The following is a 15,613-nucleotide window of genomic DNA, read 5'->3' on the forward strand; positions in this document are numbered from 1 at the left end:
AGTTCCTCTGGTTTGTGTAAAGAGTTCCCCATTGAAAAGAAAACAATTGATTGAGGCAAATGTTGACCGTCTGTACTAATATCTGTGTATGTCTCCGTAATTTTAGTGGTCTCATGTTCATAGAGTGCTGTATTGCTGCCACTCCATCATCATCATCAATCAATCAGGGTTTTGTGTAGCGCTGCTACTCACCCGTGAGGGTCTCAAGGCGCTATGGGCTGGGGTGGGCTGCTGGTCCATCTGGGTGTGGAGGTTCAGTCGAAGAGCGAGGTCTTGAGGTCTAACCTGGGCGGTGTCAACAACGCGGCATGAGGTGGAGAGGCAGGGTATGTTATGTTATGTTAACAATAACTTGTAAAGCGCGCTAACACCAATTGGTTTCCTGGCGCTAACAGAAGACAGAGAGCGTGGCTGACCATGGGGTAGGACAGGATTTTAATGGTATGCCTGGGTGTAGAGCCAGGTTTTTAGGACTTTTCTAAATGTCAAAAGGTCCGTACAGGACCGTATATCGAGAGGGAAAGTGTTCCATAGACGGTATTCCAGGTCTTGGCGACAAGGTGAGGTATAATCTTCACCGAGAAGGTTGTGTTGATGGTCACCAGCCGGAGGCGACAATTGTGCAAAGGCTCAAAAGGAGTGCACGTCAAATGCGTGAGGACCAAATTAAGGTCCCTTTGTGGCATAATGAAGGGTGTGGCTGGAAACGAGTGAATCCAGCCCTTTTAAAAATCTATTTACAATAGGAGATTTAAAGTGAGATGATTGGTCTGGCAGCTGCAAAAAAGCAGACAGAGCAGACAGATAACCCTTGAGAGTTCCTATAGCAGAGCCCTGCTGGGCAAGGGTCAGAATGAATAAAAGAACAATAGAAAGAGGAGCAAAAAGTGGGTCAGTAGACCTTTCTGTACAGTATAATACAAATTTCTGCCAACGGCAGGCATATACCGACTTAGTGGAGGGCCGCCTGACCGCCAGAATAACATTACAGACTACGGGAGGAAGGTCAAAAGCCATCAACTGCTGCCACTCAATCTCCACGCATGGAGGCACAGAGTTGACAGGTTCAGGTGGAGAACCCTCCCCTGCTGCTGCGACTGAAGATCGATCCAATGGGGCAGCCTGATCGGAGGATCGACAGTCATGCTCAGAAGCTCTGGATACCAGACTCTCCTTGCCCAGTCCGGCGCCTCAAGGATGACTTGGGCCTGGTCAGTCCTGATCTTCTTCAGAACCCTGGGCAGGAGTGGTATGGGTGGAAAGGCGTACAAAAGGCATGAGTTCCACTTGCGACAAATCGCGTCCCAAGTGATAGCCACTTTGGAAACTCCATCGTGCAGTACTGCTGACGTTGCGGGTTCTCTTTGGAGGCGTACAAATCTAACCAAGGTTTTCCCCCTGCTGAAAGAGACGTTGTGCCACTGCCGACTGGAGACGCCATTCGTGATCCACTAGGCATCGACGGCCGAGATTGTCTGCCCTGGCATTCAGAGAGCCTGCCAGGTGTTGAACCACCAGGTTTATGCCCTGATGTTCCAGTCATGCCCAGAGATGCAGGGCCTCTTGACAATGGGTCCATGACCACACCCGCCTTGCTTGTTGTACTATCATATGGCGGTAAGGTTGTCCGTGAACACCTGCACCAACTTCCCCTTGACAGAGGGAAGAAATGCTTTCAATGGCAATCAAATCGCTTAAAGCTCCAACCCGTTTATGTGGTGACCCGTCCCCGCCGGAGACCAGTGACCCCTTATCTCCATCTCTCCAAAGTGGCTGCCACATCCCAGAAGTGACGCATCCGTCACGATTTTGAAACATGGTTGGGGAAGGGAGAGAGGTCTGCCTTTGACCCAATCTCGGTTCATTAACCACCACTGCAGATCCTTCACAGTTCCTTCCAAGATCTGAACCATGTCGGTGAGCCCATTGGAACTTCTAGTTCCACTGCAGAGCCTGTCTATGCCATCTTGTGTGTCTTACCAACAGGATGGAGAGGGCCATGAGGCCCAACAGCCTCAGAGTCAACCTCACCGAAATCCAGGACAGAGGCTGAAATATAGGAATCATAACCTAAATATCCTGTACTCGCTGCTCAGGAGGATAAGCCCGAAATCACGGTGTCCAGAACAGCTCCGATGAAAGGGAGCGTCTGAGAATGAGTCAGGTGTTACTTCGGCATGTTTATAGAGAACCCCAGCGAATGCAGGAGGTCCGCCGTAGTCTGTGGGTGGGAGACTACTGCCTTTGGCGAGGATGCCTTCAACAGCCAATCGTCGAGGTAGGGGAAGACTGAAACCCCTAACATGCGCAGATGAGCGGCAACCACCACATTCACCTTGGTGAACATCCAAGGGGCACTGGTAAGGCCGAAGGGGAGCACGGTAAACTGAAAGTGCTCATGTCCTACCTTGAACTGTAGGTAACGCCTGTGGCCTGGCAGGATGGGAAGGTGAAAGTAGGCATCTTGCAGGTCCAGCGCCACCATCCAGTCTCATTGGTCTAAGGCAAACAAGACTTGAGCCAATGTGAGCATTTTGAATTTCTCCTTTATGATTAAGAGATTGACGGCCCGAAGATCCAAAATGGGCCGAAGACCATTGTTCTTCATCGGAATCGGAAAGTAGCGGGAATAACAGCCACTGCATACTTCTTAAACTGGAACCCTTTCCATAGCTCCTTTGGCCAAAAGAGCCGTAACATCCTCTTGGAGCAGTTTTAAGTAATCATCCGTCAGCCATTCCTGACTTGGCAGAATAGTAGGAGGAAAAGAAATGAAAGATAGGGAATAGCCCTCCTGGACAATCTGCAAGACCCACTTGTCTGTTGTAGATCTCCAGCGGGGGAGATGATGAATTCTCCCACCCACTGGAGTAGTGTGGTCCTGCAGAATCAGCCTAGGAGTGCTTGGGGCTGCGGCTGCTAGGGGCAGTGTGGTGGACGACTTCTTACCGCCATTCTGAGGACATAATGTACTGCGCCCTCGTCCACATGCGGCTTGGGAAGTCTGTGCGGGACGGTGGCTAAGATAGGGCCGATCGGAAGGAAGACTGGCCATGAGGAGTGGAGGAGAGGCCCAAAGATCTGGCCGTAGTTCCAGAGCCCTTGAACCTGACCAGGGCCGAGTCGGCCTTTTCCCCAAAAAGGCAGGTTCCATCAAAGGGTATGTCCATCAAATTGGCTTGGACATCCCCCGAGAAGCCAGTTGTGCGAAGCCAGGCGTGGTGCCTCAAGGCCACTGTCAATGAAATAGACCTGCCCAGAAAATCGGTTGTATCCAAACCACACCGAGTGGTGAATTTTGCTGCATCTCTCCCATCCTTGACAGCCTGGGAGAGAACAGCCTGGGCCTCCTCCAGGACTTGTGGCGGCACTTGCACAACCGTCTCCCAACGAGAGTGAGAGAAACAGTCCAATAAGCATGTGGTATTCACTGACAGCAATGCCAGACTAAAGAAAGAAAAAGAAAACAACTTCTTCCCTAAAGAGTCCAGTCGCTTGGATTCCCTATCCGGAGGGGCGGAAGGGAATGCGCTCTGGGAAGTGGAGGCCTGCACCACCAAACTTTCTGGGGTGGGGTGTTGGCTGAGGAACTTTGGGTCGCCCGGTGTTGGTTGATGGCGGCGTGCAATCGTCCTGTTCAGAGGAGCCCCAGTGCTAGGTTTGGACAAAGTTCCTAGTAGGACGTCCGTAAGTGCCTCATTAAAGTGCAAAAGGGGTTCCGAGGTGAAAGCCCCAGGTTGAAGCACTTCGGTCAGGAGATTAGTCCTGACCTGCACCGAAGGCATCTCCAGGCAAAGGACCTCAGCTACCCTCTTAACCAGCATAGCATAGGACGCCCCCTCCTCTGTAGCCACTGCAGGTGGAGAGAGCATGCCAGTGTCTGGGGACTTATCCAGACCACTGGCTTCCGCAAGTTACCCATACCAGTCATAGTCTCCTCAGAGTCATCTTGATTCTCTAAAGGGCCTCCAGACTCCTCCCATTCCTCTCCTAGCCTAGCACGTCCACAAATCGCTCAGGCTGCAACATAGAATCCCTGGGTTCTTTCTACGTGTCGTTGGGGTAGAGGATGGGGTTTCTGCCACCGACAGCCGCCAGCGACTCTCCTGGCAACGACTACATGTTCGACGATGGGGAAGGCCGCGTTGGTATGACCGGCGTCAAACCAGATCCAAGATCGGACCCCTGAGGCCCCACCGGCGCTGTGGCCGAAGCCGACTACGACGTCGAACACGATGCAGCCCTATCCGACCTCGCGGGCCCGAGGGTTCTCCAACGGGGTTGTTCCGCTCAAATATGCGTGCATGGACTCGTAAAAATCTTTAATTTGAGCAGGAGTTGCTTCGTCTCCCAGAAATGGAGGGAGGCGCGAAGTCTGCTCCGCTATGCAGAACCGTGCCTAGAGCATCAGTTCTCCCGACCTCTCTCGATGACGGATGCCAGTTGAGAGGAAATCGAAGTCAGCTTGGAGTTCTTCTTCTTGTGCCTCTTCCCCGAGTGTTCAGATGACCTCGAATGGGAGGAAGAGGACTTAGGGCTCTGAAAGCGATCCGGCTATCTCCTCTTCTTTGAACGGGATCGGGACCTCCTCGGAGTCTCGCTCAACGGTGTTGAGAGCCAGGCAGCGAGCAACTTCAATGCCCGCTCCCTCAAGGTCTTCGGAGCCATCGCCCAGCAGTCTGAACACAACTTCGAATCGTTGTTGCGTTCAAGGCACCACAGACTTAAGCGGTGGGGATCGGTAACCGACATCGTGTGGGAACAAGTCCTACATGGTTTAAAACTAATCTTCCTACCCGACATCCCTCGCACACGAAATCTTCAAAAAGCTCGACAAAAGTCGAGAAAAAAGCCTGCCAAAAAGCGGCAGAGGTGTAGCTCTTCCCTAGGTGGCGCCTATGTAATTGACATTACTGACGTCATCGACGGCACACAGAGCCGAATAGAGCCACCCGGTGTCACACGCATGGGGTTTTGCTCAGCAAAGGTTTCCGGATCCAGCCTGAGGCCTGGGAAATTCAATGGGTAAGGAATCGGCAGCTAGATAGAGGCTCTACTAGATAATGCATTACCGAAGGTAAGTAACTTGTTCTTTACTTAAATTCTTGGGTTGCGAGATATTTACATATGTCAATGGAATTTCTCTGCATCATGGACCTACATTTTGACTTTGGTCTAAATTTTAAATTCACTTCTCCATCCACTTTAAGGTTCATTTGATCAACAATGTCTTATTGCTTTATTGGCTCTGCAACTTCTACGTTCTCATTCTATAATTTATATAACTCATTCATACGTTTGACATTCATTATGGATAGTTGTTCCCCGTATTCTATATTTCTCATTGACAATTTGCTTTTCCTTTTGGTTGCATCTAAAAAATATTTCTTTATTTTCATTGTCCTCGTAAACTTGAATAAATCTGTTCTCGTAAGTGTGTAATCTATATCCAGATTCAGGACAGTATGTAAGCTCTAATGTTAAAATCTCCATTTCTTTTTCCGTTAGCGTCATGTCCATTGGATTAATTATCATCTGAGCATCTTGTGTTATTGGTTCTTGTTCCATTTTTGTTGCCTGGTAAACGGTTGATTTTTCTTTCCTCTTACTACCCCTATTATTTCTCATTTTTCTCCTTGTTGATCTTGCTGTTGTGGACGCAGGTTTAATCGCCTGTCTTAAAAAATACTATTCATCCAGTACTGTCAGAACTCCACTACCACTTCCACTTGTAAATGTATCTTCATCAGGGTCAGTGCCTACTTCTGAACTTAACCCACTGCTCATTTCCACGTTTCCTGGTTCCTGTCCTATCCTGTTTGCTTCAGCCACTGTTAGCCTACGTAAATTATCGCATTTATGGACAAACTTATATATTTGTCCCCTTTTATAATCAAGCTTGTCTTGTCTAAACTTCTCAGCTTTCCTAAGCTTAATTGTATCTTCAAGCTTCTTTAACCTTGCTTTCATATCATTCATAAATTTGCTCACCATTTCTTGATTTTTCATTTTACTGATCTCTGTTGGTAATTTGTCAGTGTCTTCCAGTATTTGCTTCTTGTCTATTTCGGCATACTTCACTATCATTTCCAGCATGCGTTTAAATGATTTGTTGTAATTGACATCCCATTCCTTCAATATATTGGGATTCGGGTTCTCATATCTGGGAGCTATCAACATACGCAAACCCAGTGGGACATGGCCTACCTCCAAGTTCCTCTGCAGTTACTTACTCTCTCATCATTTTGAAAGCACTCATTTGTTTTCTTCAATTTTTCCAACTTTCCTAGTTTTGTGATTTCAGTCTCTTCACCCATTGTCTTTTGTTCGTTAGCATTCACTCGTCTAAATGCTTCACCGTTTGTTTCCTCGAAGACGCTCCTCTCGGCCTCCTCCCTTTCTTTCAGTTCAGTAGCTGGCATTCGTGTTCTTTGTTGATGTGAGTAACTTGTTTGCTTGTTGGGCTCATGAAGAGTTAATGCTGAGCTTACGCCTTACTCGGCGATCCAGTCTCCTGCAATATCTTCTGAGCGCTTCACACTTACCTTTGGTTCCGTTCAGGTTTCCTCTGACTCACTGTGCTCCTCCGTTCCCCGTTGGATAGCCTTATACGCTTTCCTTCTTGCTGGGGCACCTCAGCACACTGTTGTCAGTTCACACTTCAGATAACCGGTGTGGCGCTCCTAGTACATGGCGGGTGGCTCAGTGCAGGCTCAGCCAGTCTGCTCACATTTTTCATCATGCTCTTTCTCCCGTATTACACATAAGGTGTTATATGGCCACACCATTGAGGTACTCACAAAATGTAATGTTTATTAAAGCGTGACACATTTCGGCTGCCTCCACAGTCTTACTCACTATAACGGGTGCCATTTTTTCAAAACATTTAAAGTAGATACGTGCTTCTCAGTGGTAATCATAGACAACATATTTCACTCTCGCGTCACATTGTTCTTTTTGCTTTTTTTAATTAAATATTTTTCAAAACTCTTTATATACGAAATTGACTTTAAATTCTTTACTCGTCATAATTGTACTTTCTTCTTTCTCATATTTACAATGATTCGTGGCCTGAGCTGTCTTTCTGCGAAAACTATATAACATTTTTCTCACCCTTCTTAATGTTGCATGTCGATACGTGCAAGCTCAGTCAGTCACACACTTTAATGTGCTACATATCAATTTGTGATGCCAGTCCTGTCTCAATTTCAGAATTACATTACGTGATTGACGGAGCTTGCACATATAAAGATGCAACATGACGAGGGTGTGAGATAAAACGTTATATAGTTTTGCAGAAAGAAAGCTTGTGCCTGGTTAGATGGTCAAGCCCCTACTATGGCACACTTCGCCTTGTACAGAAGTTATAAGTTATATTTCAGCAAGCACTGCTTATGACCTCACATATTACATCACTTATGACATGTTCAGTGACCTCATTGATGACACCACTATATATGTATTTAGGAATATTAATTGGTTCGCGTTTAATGTGCTTGCCAGTGCCCTCCCAGTATCAGTCCTGTGCCTCAGGTTGCCAGTTATTGCAGTAAATAATGTCCTTGCTGAATTGAAAGGCAGATACTTAAACAGCAATTTCAAACCTTTATTCTCCCACTAGTATTTTTATGACCGACATGTCTACGCATTTCGGCATTCTTTTATGCATACCTCACTCCATATCACATGACTACTTTCAATCATTGGAAAGTGCTTATATATATATATATATATATATATAACCCATGCAACAAATTGACAAACTTTAGAGTTGGAGGCTAAATACAAAAACAGTCTGATTCTATTTATAGTCATGTAATTGTTTTCAGCAAACATTATTCAAATGTACTGCCTAAATTGTCAAATTCGGTCAAAATTTCACTTCTTGAATTGTTTCCAGCTCTAAAATATTTACCTTATAAGTGGTTACTTGGTTAATTCAGTCTAATATTCATGCAAAAGAGGCCCCCTGCAAACAGCACAAATCCAATAATGTTTCTATAAAAAATGTAAAAAGACAAAGAAAACAAAATAAACACTTAAGTACAGTTAGTCAAACCTTAATATTTATGTTTGCATATATCTGTCGATCAATAACATTCAAAAAGTCTAGGTTCTCAGGTAATCTTATCTATAAAAAAAATGTTAAATACAATTGAAATCATCGATTAAAAATACCTGCTCAAACAATGTATCTGATGAAAGGGATGTATAATTTATATTTTGTAAGTGACGGGAAACCAAAGATTAAAAATGTATTTCTGAATAAATAAATTCTTTGTATTTAAACTATGAGGTTCACTGGTAATTGAGGTAAATTACTTCCCTTTATAACAGTCTGCTTAATTTAAGGACTCTTGGTGTACCAGTGATTTGATTAATTGCAAGCAGTGCTAATAATAAACCTGTACTATTATTTATAGCTCAGAAGTTTCTGGCCACACGATAAATGAGATGAACGTTTCTAATTTCATAATTTCCATTATATTTACTTCTTATACGGATCTTTTCATAGGCATTCCAGAGCATACATGGTATAATTTGACTACCATGCGATTTATTAGACATTTGTGTACTTGAGTAGTTTGTTTAGTACTATATATTCCTGACTGTTTACCTTGCACCTATACTTTGCCACCCCTAAAACACCCACAAGTCCTAATGATCCATTTGATTTGTCGCACCTTCTAAACTGTAGGTGACTATGATTCGACCTTTCTTTCCCTTAAAGATGTAGCTCTCCTGCAGGTAGTAAAAGGTTTGTTTTGAAGAACATTTCTAACTCCCAATTCAGCTCTGCTGGGACATCTCCCAGTGAACTACAGGTGGTTGTAACCCCTAATTTTTCTGAAACTTATTTATTTCTTGACAATGCTATTCTAAAAATGAGATCCTCCGGAGTATGTTTCCCTGCTTTCTTTTCTGCATTCTTTAAACCTGTTCTGTACGTACACTATTTCTGAATTGTTACAAATGAAGTGTTTTGGTTAATCAAAGGCCAGGTCACTGTTGTACTTTCATTAAGCTCAGAGTAGCTCTGTGATGATATGCAGATAGTGAGGAATGTAGAATGTTGGGAAGCTGATGGCATAAGATGGAATAGATAGGGAGCTGGGTGGCGCAGGAGCTGGAGGGCGGTAAGAGCTTGCTGGAGATGTCTTATGGACCTAAATAAAGTTAAAGAAGAAGGAACGTGTCCTGTTGATCCATACAAGCTCCCCATGATTGATGTTCCACTTCAAAATACTCTGGGTAAAGCTGGAGGCCCGAAGAACACTATCCTCCGCAGTTTGTTCTCTAAACAGTGGCATTTGTAAACCCATTGGGTCACAGTTCATTCCAAATCAAGATATTTGCTTCTTAACTAGAGTGCTTGTAAATTTCACATTCAGTATGTTTTCATTAATAGTTCTAACATATATTTTGGCATCAGGTTCACTACCGTTCAAAACTGGGAACAAATTGTTGCTATAATGTAATTAGTGTATATTTTTGGAAAGAGGGAGACAAGACCACCGGCTTCTCTCACAAGATCATCAAAAGATTAATGTAGCTAGGGGTGAAGGAATTGCCCCTCACCATACTGTGCATAGTTGTCTCTATATTAGAACACAGAAATGTTTTGCGTTAGACAGAACCTAATCATGTATAACAGCATCTTTGTATGTTGGTATGGTCCTAAAGGTCCAGCTCCTAGAAAATGTTTACATGCTCTGAGACCATCACCGGGATAAATAATTTTATATAATATACTAGCAAATCTTGAATTTTTTAATTCTCATTCTTAGGAAGCAATAGTCTTCTTTTTCCAGAATCTGTTCCTGGTTCCATGTCTATAACATTTCATGCTAAACCCTTTGAAATCTACTATGCTAATTTTCTCAATATTGTATTATTTACCTGTTCATAAACTTATCTCGTGTACATTGCCTTCCTCAGATTCTATCCTTATCGGGCCAAATCACTATATTTGAGACCTGCTTCAGTGGTGGTATTACCTCCCATTAGGCCCCAGCAAATGATTTCTCCTACTGATTTCATAATCTTTTGAGATCATTAGTCATTGCCTCCTAAATACATGAAGGTCTTCATGTGGCATTTATGATATACATTTGGAAGGTGAATTAAAATCACTGCAAACACAAGGAGATGATGGACGGTAGCGCTGAAACTTTTCAGACACTCGCCCCCAGTCACAGATCTGGGTTGAATCCATCATCGTTATTTAGCTCACTTTGCCACCCCAGTTCAGACCCAGCCATATGCAAATCAGTCTTGACCCTGTGCCTCATGGGAACAGTCCAGACCGATCTGCCAAGCCACGTCTTCTCTGGACCGGAAACATATTTCACCCCTCATCAGCCAGGCTAGCTTGAATCCAGTGGGAAGTGAGCAAGGGACCCACATCTGGGCACAAAAGCTGTGGGTGTGCAACTGCACAAGCAGGACAAAATTGGGTTTTGACAACCATAAGCACCTGTGGGATCCAAAGTAGTATATTGCGTGTTGGAAGAAGCACCTATCGCCACACCCCACTCCCCCCAAAAAAGAAAAACAGGCATCATTCATAGTAGTAGTCTTCAAAGTATCATCAGCAATTCAAACAGGGACAATGCGAAAAAGCATGTTCTGTTTGGACTGACTCTACCAGTCTAAAGGTACCTAGGGCAGGGGCATATCTGCCTTCAACCAACCAGTCATTCCTCCAACCATCTAACACATCTCGGTATGGCTGAGGTTCTGACTGCCAATGGCTGAATATAACCTCACATCAGATTAGTAGGCCCTTTCCATCATCACTCAAGGATAGTTCCTCAGGTTAGGCACCACCTTATCAATATACTATCAGGCCCATACAATACGACTCCACAGCATTGCAGGATTTTGTTGGAAGAAGTACTGGCGCTCCGGCAAAAGGGGGCCATCAAGATAGTACCTGCCTTCAAAAACTGATAGGTATGAACTGACACTGTATGTTCTAAATCCAAAAGAAGACAATACTGTGCGACCTGCACTCGACTTCAGAACGCTAAACCACAATATAACATTCAATCACTTCAAAATTGCAACTCTCCAAGACTTCATTCCTGTTTTCCAACATGGGGACTGCATGGCAACCGTCAATCAGAAGAACTCGTACTTCCAAATCTCCATTTAGCCTACTTAATCCCAGATGCTAAGTTTTGTGGTAAGGGGAGTTCATTACCAATTTAAAGTACTACCTTTTTGGTTCTCAACAGCCCGAAGGGTGTTCCCCAAGTATCTGATAGTTGAGACAGAACATCTATGGAGCAGTTGCATCCATGTGTTCTCATACTTGTACTACTGCCTGTAAAAGCAAGCAGTTAGGCACAATGCCTTGCTCACACACATCAACTTATTTCAATTCATCAGTTTGGGTTCAACATCAATGTAATAACAAAGTGAATCTCTGTCCCTGGGAGTCACTTTCAATGCAATATTAGACAAAGCCTAGCCTACTCCAGAGTGAATGATGGCATTTCCTTCAGAATCCTAAAACTACTAGAAATGGTGGCCTCTTGTGTTTTTCTTTAGTACTGACATTTGTTGCAAAGTGGTTCTCGTTCGTGCTAGCACAATTACAGTAACATATTACATACAGATAAAGGGGGATGTACTCACCACAAGTAAAAAGGCTTTCAGATCTCACAGCATTGGGGCCATACACCATCAAATCCTCTTGCTGGAAGAACATCTCCCAAGAGTGAACAATTACTTTGCAGATCTCTTCAGCAGAAGCCATCAGCAAAAACATGAATGGGAGACCAACTCATAAGTGATCAATCACTACTATAGCCGTGGGTCACACCAACAGTAAACCTGCTGGCACATATGAGAACTCAAAATGCCTAAACTTTGTCTCCAGTTAAGCTCACTCTCGGTCCCTGGGCAATGCTGTATGGGTTACCTCGTCAGGAATATTTGCATAACTTTTTCCGCTGCTCCCATTGATTCCTTGTGTGATGAGAAAAATGTAGCAGGCACCTATGGGACCCATACTTATCACTACAATTAAGCGAGGCAGCCGGGATTGTTCCTACTTCTCAATATGTCTATTCACTCTCGGGACAAACTGCAGCTGCACCCAGACTTGCTCATTCAAAGAAAGGGCAATCTCGTGCATACAGATTCCAAATTATTGATTCTTGCGATTTGGCACCTCGAATTCTAGAATTTGGGTGTTTGACGTTTCCAGTTGAGCCCATGCATTTTAAGGAAAGTTAGGAAACCTGCTTCTCTGGCATGTTATGTTACCAAATTGAACTATTCAGTCCATTGTTATAATAGTTTGAACATGCAGCCTTTGAGTGTCACGGTAGAAAACATTGACTGTTTTTAGAATATTTGTCTTTAATACTATTGTCAATCACCCTATGGTAACACCTATAAGGACCTTAACCTTAAGGAACCTTTGCATTGCTCTTCCTAGACTTACGGGGCCTGTTTTAAGCTGCCTCGTTCGTGTCCTCTGCACTTTTTGTCCTGTAAAGTGGCTTTCCTATTTACCATTGATTCCTTATGCAGGTAAGTAATCTAAAAGCTTTGTCAGTGGATGAGCCATTCATTCAGGGACACAGAGGCCTAATTGTTCTTTGCATCCATCGTTGTTTCTTGACAAAATGTGTCTTCCCCATTTTATTTAAACCAGTCTGTTTTGAGGCCTTCTTACCCCACACCCGCAGTAGGTAGTGGAAAGGGCATTACATATTAAACTAACTCTTATCTACTGTGTTGATCGTACCAAGTCTATTACATAGACTAACTAGTTGTTTGATGCTTTTGCATAACCCCACCATGGCAACTCCATCTCAAAGTTTGGCATAGCCTGGTGAATTGTAACGTGCATCCCCATTTGTTGTGCTAAAGTGAGGCACAATGTACCCATAGTGCCCTAGACACAATCTACTTGTAAAGGAGAATCCACTATGGCCTTTCTAGGCACTATCCCTTTAGCAGATATCTGCAAAGCTGCAACTTGGTGTATTATCCACTATATTTTCTAAACATTATTGTTGAAAATTCATGGTGATCAAGAAAAATAAATTAGACAAATTGTTTTTTTGTTATTGTATGCGCTTGCAAGCCCAGCGTTTTAGGGGAGAGAGACTGCCTTTAGCATATACAAATATATATGCTGCAAATGGAAAAAAGTTACTTGCCTATAACAATCGATTTGCAGCTTGCAGTGCTGTAGAATCACATGCAGATGCTAGCTAACATTATGTGATGCATGCCATACTATTTCCAATTTTTCTTTACTCCAGTTCACAGGCATTATAAATCTTAGTTCTTTCACCTACCCATAAGCGAAAAACACACTCTGAGGTGGAATGTGTGACCCGGTGCATTGTGGGCTTCAAGGGAAAATATAATAAGTGAACCTGAAACTACTTATTTAAAGAAAAACAACTTGTGATGTTCCTAGCCCAATACTAGATGTCAGGAGTATACAAAGTATGTGAATATACAACACTACGAGCGGCGATCAGATTGTTATAGGTAAGTAACTTTTTCGTCATGTTAATGTGGAACATTTTGCCAATGAATATTTCGGAAAAGAGATAGGTGGAATACTGTAGCATTGGACATTTTCCGACTTTGTGTGGACCGGATCAAAGACTCCCATTGCTTCCGTTACAGTAATGAACTGCATCTATCTTTTAAAGCTTTTAACGTCTTTAAATGTATGCGTACAAGAAGCCATTTCATGGTAGGTTTAATTTATTTTCCAGTCTATATATATATATATATATATATACATTGATAAAGTATTTTTAACAGCATAACCCTTACAAACAGATTTTAACACCTTCAGCTATTGCACTCATCTAAAATTGACCCTCTGCATCAAACAAATACTACATTTATTACAGATTTCACATTTATGGCGAATTCACCACACTGCTTTATACAGTCAGCACATAAAATCGTTTCAGTACGAGTATAAGGTAATGTTTTAATTTCAGTCCTGTCATCGCTCTTTCCATCTATCTTTACTTATACCAAAGTTGTGACTATTGATTGGTGAATGTCCCTGAAATTGGTTCACCAATATTTATTTGCAGGTCTCCTAGGACGATTCAGGTTGAACAACGAATGTTTGTAAGACCATTTGAGCTTTCAAAACCCCATATATTTTTGCTTGAGGATTTTTAAGTCCATGAATGTTGGCTTCTTTTCTTTATTAATTTGAGCTCCTCAGGTTATTGAAAGTTTTTTGAAAAAACATTTAAAGCTCAGTGACAAGATGGCTGCCTACCACCAGGCCCTCAGCTCAATGTAGCATAGGGTATTAGTGTTGTAAGCTAGTTGACAGCCAACTAAGTGTATGGCATCTTTGTGCTGTGTTGGTGTAATATAGAGTTGTTGTTTATCTATAGTCACTCAAATACATGTACTTCAGGCAGGTCAATCAAAGTTAATAAACATCAATACAAAAGAGGGCCAGAGGGGATTCATTCAGTGTTGTGCAGTGCATAACCATTGTTGTTACAGGAATGGATGAGCACCCTACATCCACTGGATACTAAGACAGAGAATTGTCCACCAGGTCTTGGTAGGGTGTATTGTAACATTGACTTATGATTTATAATTCATCTATGCAAACTTTTTTACTTCATTATTGCAGTAACGCTGTTACACACTAGGTCCTGACGAAAGCCAGGTGAGAAACACCTTTATAGCTGAAACATGTCGACCCTGATCCTATTGCCTTGAGATAATTATTTTTTCAAACTATCAGTCTTTCACCTTTTTAATCTTGGCACCTGGTTAACACTTAATAAAATATGGTTGTGTTTACCGGTAGTCACTTTTAATCTTCACTCAGTTATGCACTGCACAACACTTTCATTCAGCACCACTCTGCTAAGATTATACTTGGGCAGACCAGTCGTCCCTTGAATACAGTGAGAGCTAGTTCCCCCTATTAGGGGTGAGCTTCACTGGATTCACTTATCTCAGTCCCAGATGACGATGCTCCGCCAGTGAGGTGGGCTGATGGGATTTTTCTCAGCATGGTGGAGCTGAATTCACATTGCTTTACACTATACTCATTGTTTTTCTAGCTCCTCAGTCTCGCTATTATTTTGGCCAGTCTTCTCCTTTTCTGTTGTATGCTTAGGTCAATCAATGTGCCTTCTACTTCAGATTTGCTGTAACAAAATAGAATTAAAAAGTTTGAGACAAAAAGTTTTATATACTTAAAAATTTAAATAGTGAAAAATGCATGCATTCAGGTTAGCTGTAGCGTTTTAGAAATGTAAGGGTTATGTTTAATTATGCTTAGGTTGACTTTTAATACTTATTTATACACTGGGGATAAACCCTGAGTTCTAATGTAGAAGTAAAACTTGAATAACAGTTCAAAAGTAGGGTTAGTCTTTAAATAAAATGCCTGTTTCTAGGTTTAATATTTAATGTGTGTTTCCTACATCACTTGTTATTCTGCGCAGTGGTACTATTCAAATCATCATGAGAAACATGGACTACAAATGAAAACCAGTTAAAAAGGAAAACTGTGTGTGTAAGGGCCCCACTTAAGAACAGTTACACATACATTGCCACAGCTGTTGAACAATTTGATTCATGC

The 15,613-nt window shown here is 42.9% G+C and overlaps 1 protein-coding gene across 2 annotated transcripts in view; it reads left to right on the forward strand.

Annotated features, from left to right (window-relative positions):
* NDUFS4 (NADH:ubiquinone oxidoreductase subunit S4) overlaps positions 1-15,613 on the forward strand; it is a 500,675-nt gene that overhangs the window by 465,483 nt on the left and 19,579 nt on the right. The window contains exon 5 of one of the 2 annotated variants that reach the window (XM_078675069.1): positions 14,651-14,687. The exons of the other annotated variant lie outside the window; for it this stretch is intronic. Within the exon in view, the coding sequence (XP_078531195.1) occupies positions 14,651-14,676 (26 nt within the window). The 3' untranslated portion in view covers positions 14,677-14,687. Of the gene's footprint in view, positions 1-14,650; positions 14,688-15,613 lie in introns of those variants that run through there. 2 annotated transcript variants of the gene reach the window in all.

The sequence above is a fragment of the Lissotriton helveticus genome, chromosome 2_1 (assembly GCF_964261635.1).
Source record: "Lissotriton helveticus chromosome 2_1, aLisHel1.1, whole genome shotgun sequence".
NCBI lineage: Eukaryota > Metazoa > Chordata > Amphibia > Caudata > Salamandridae > Lissotriton > Lissotriton helveticus.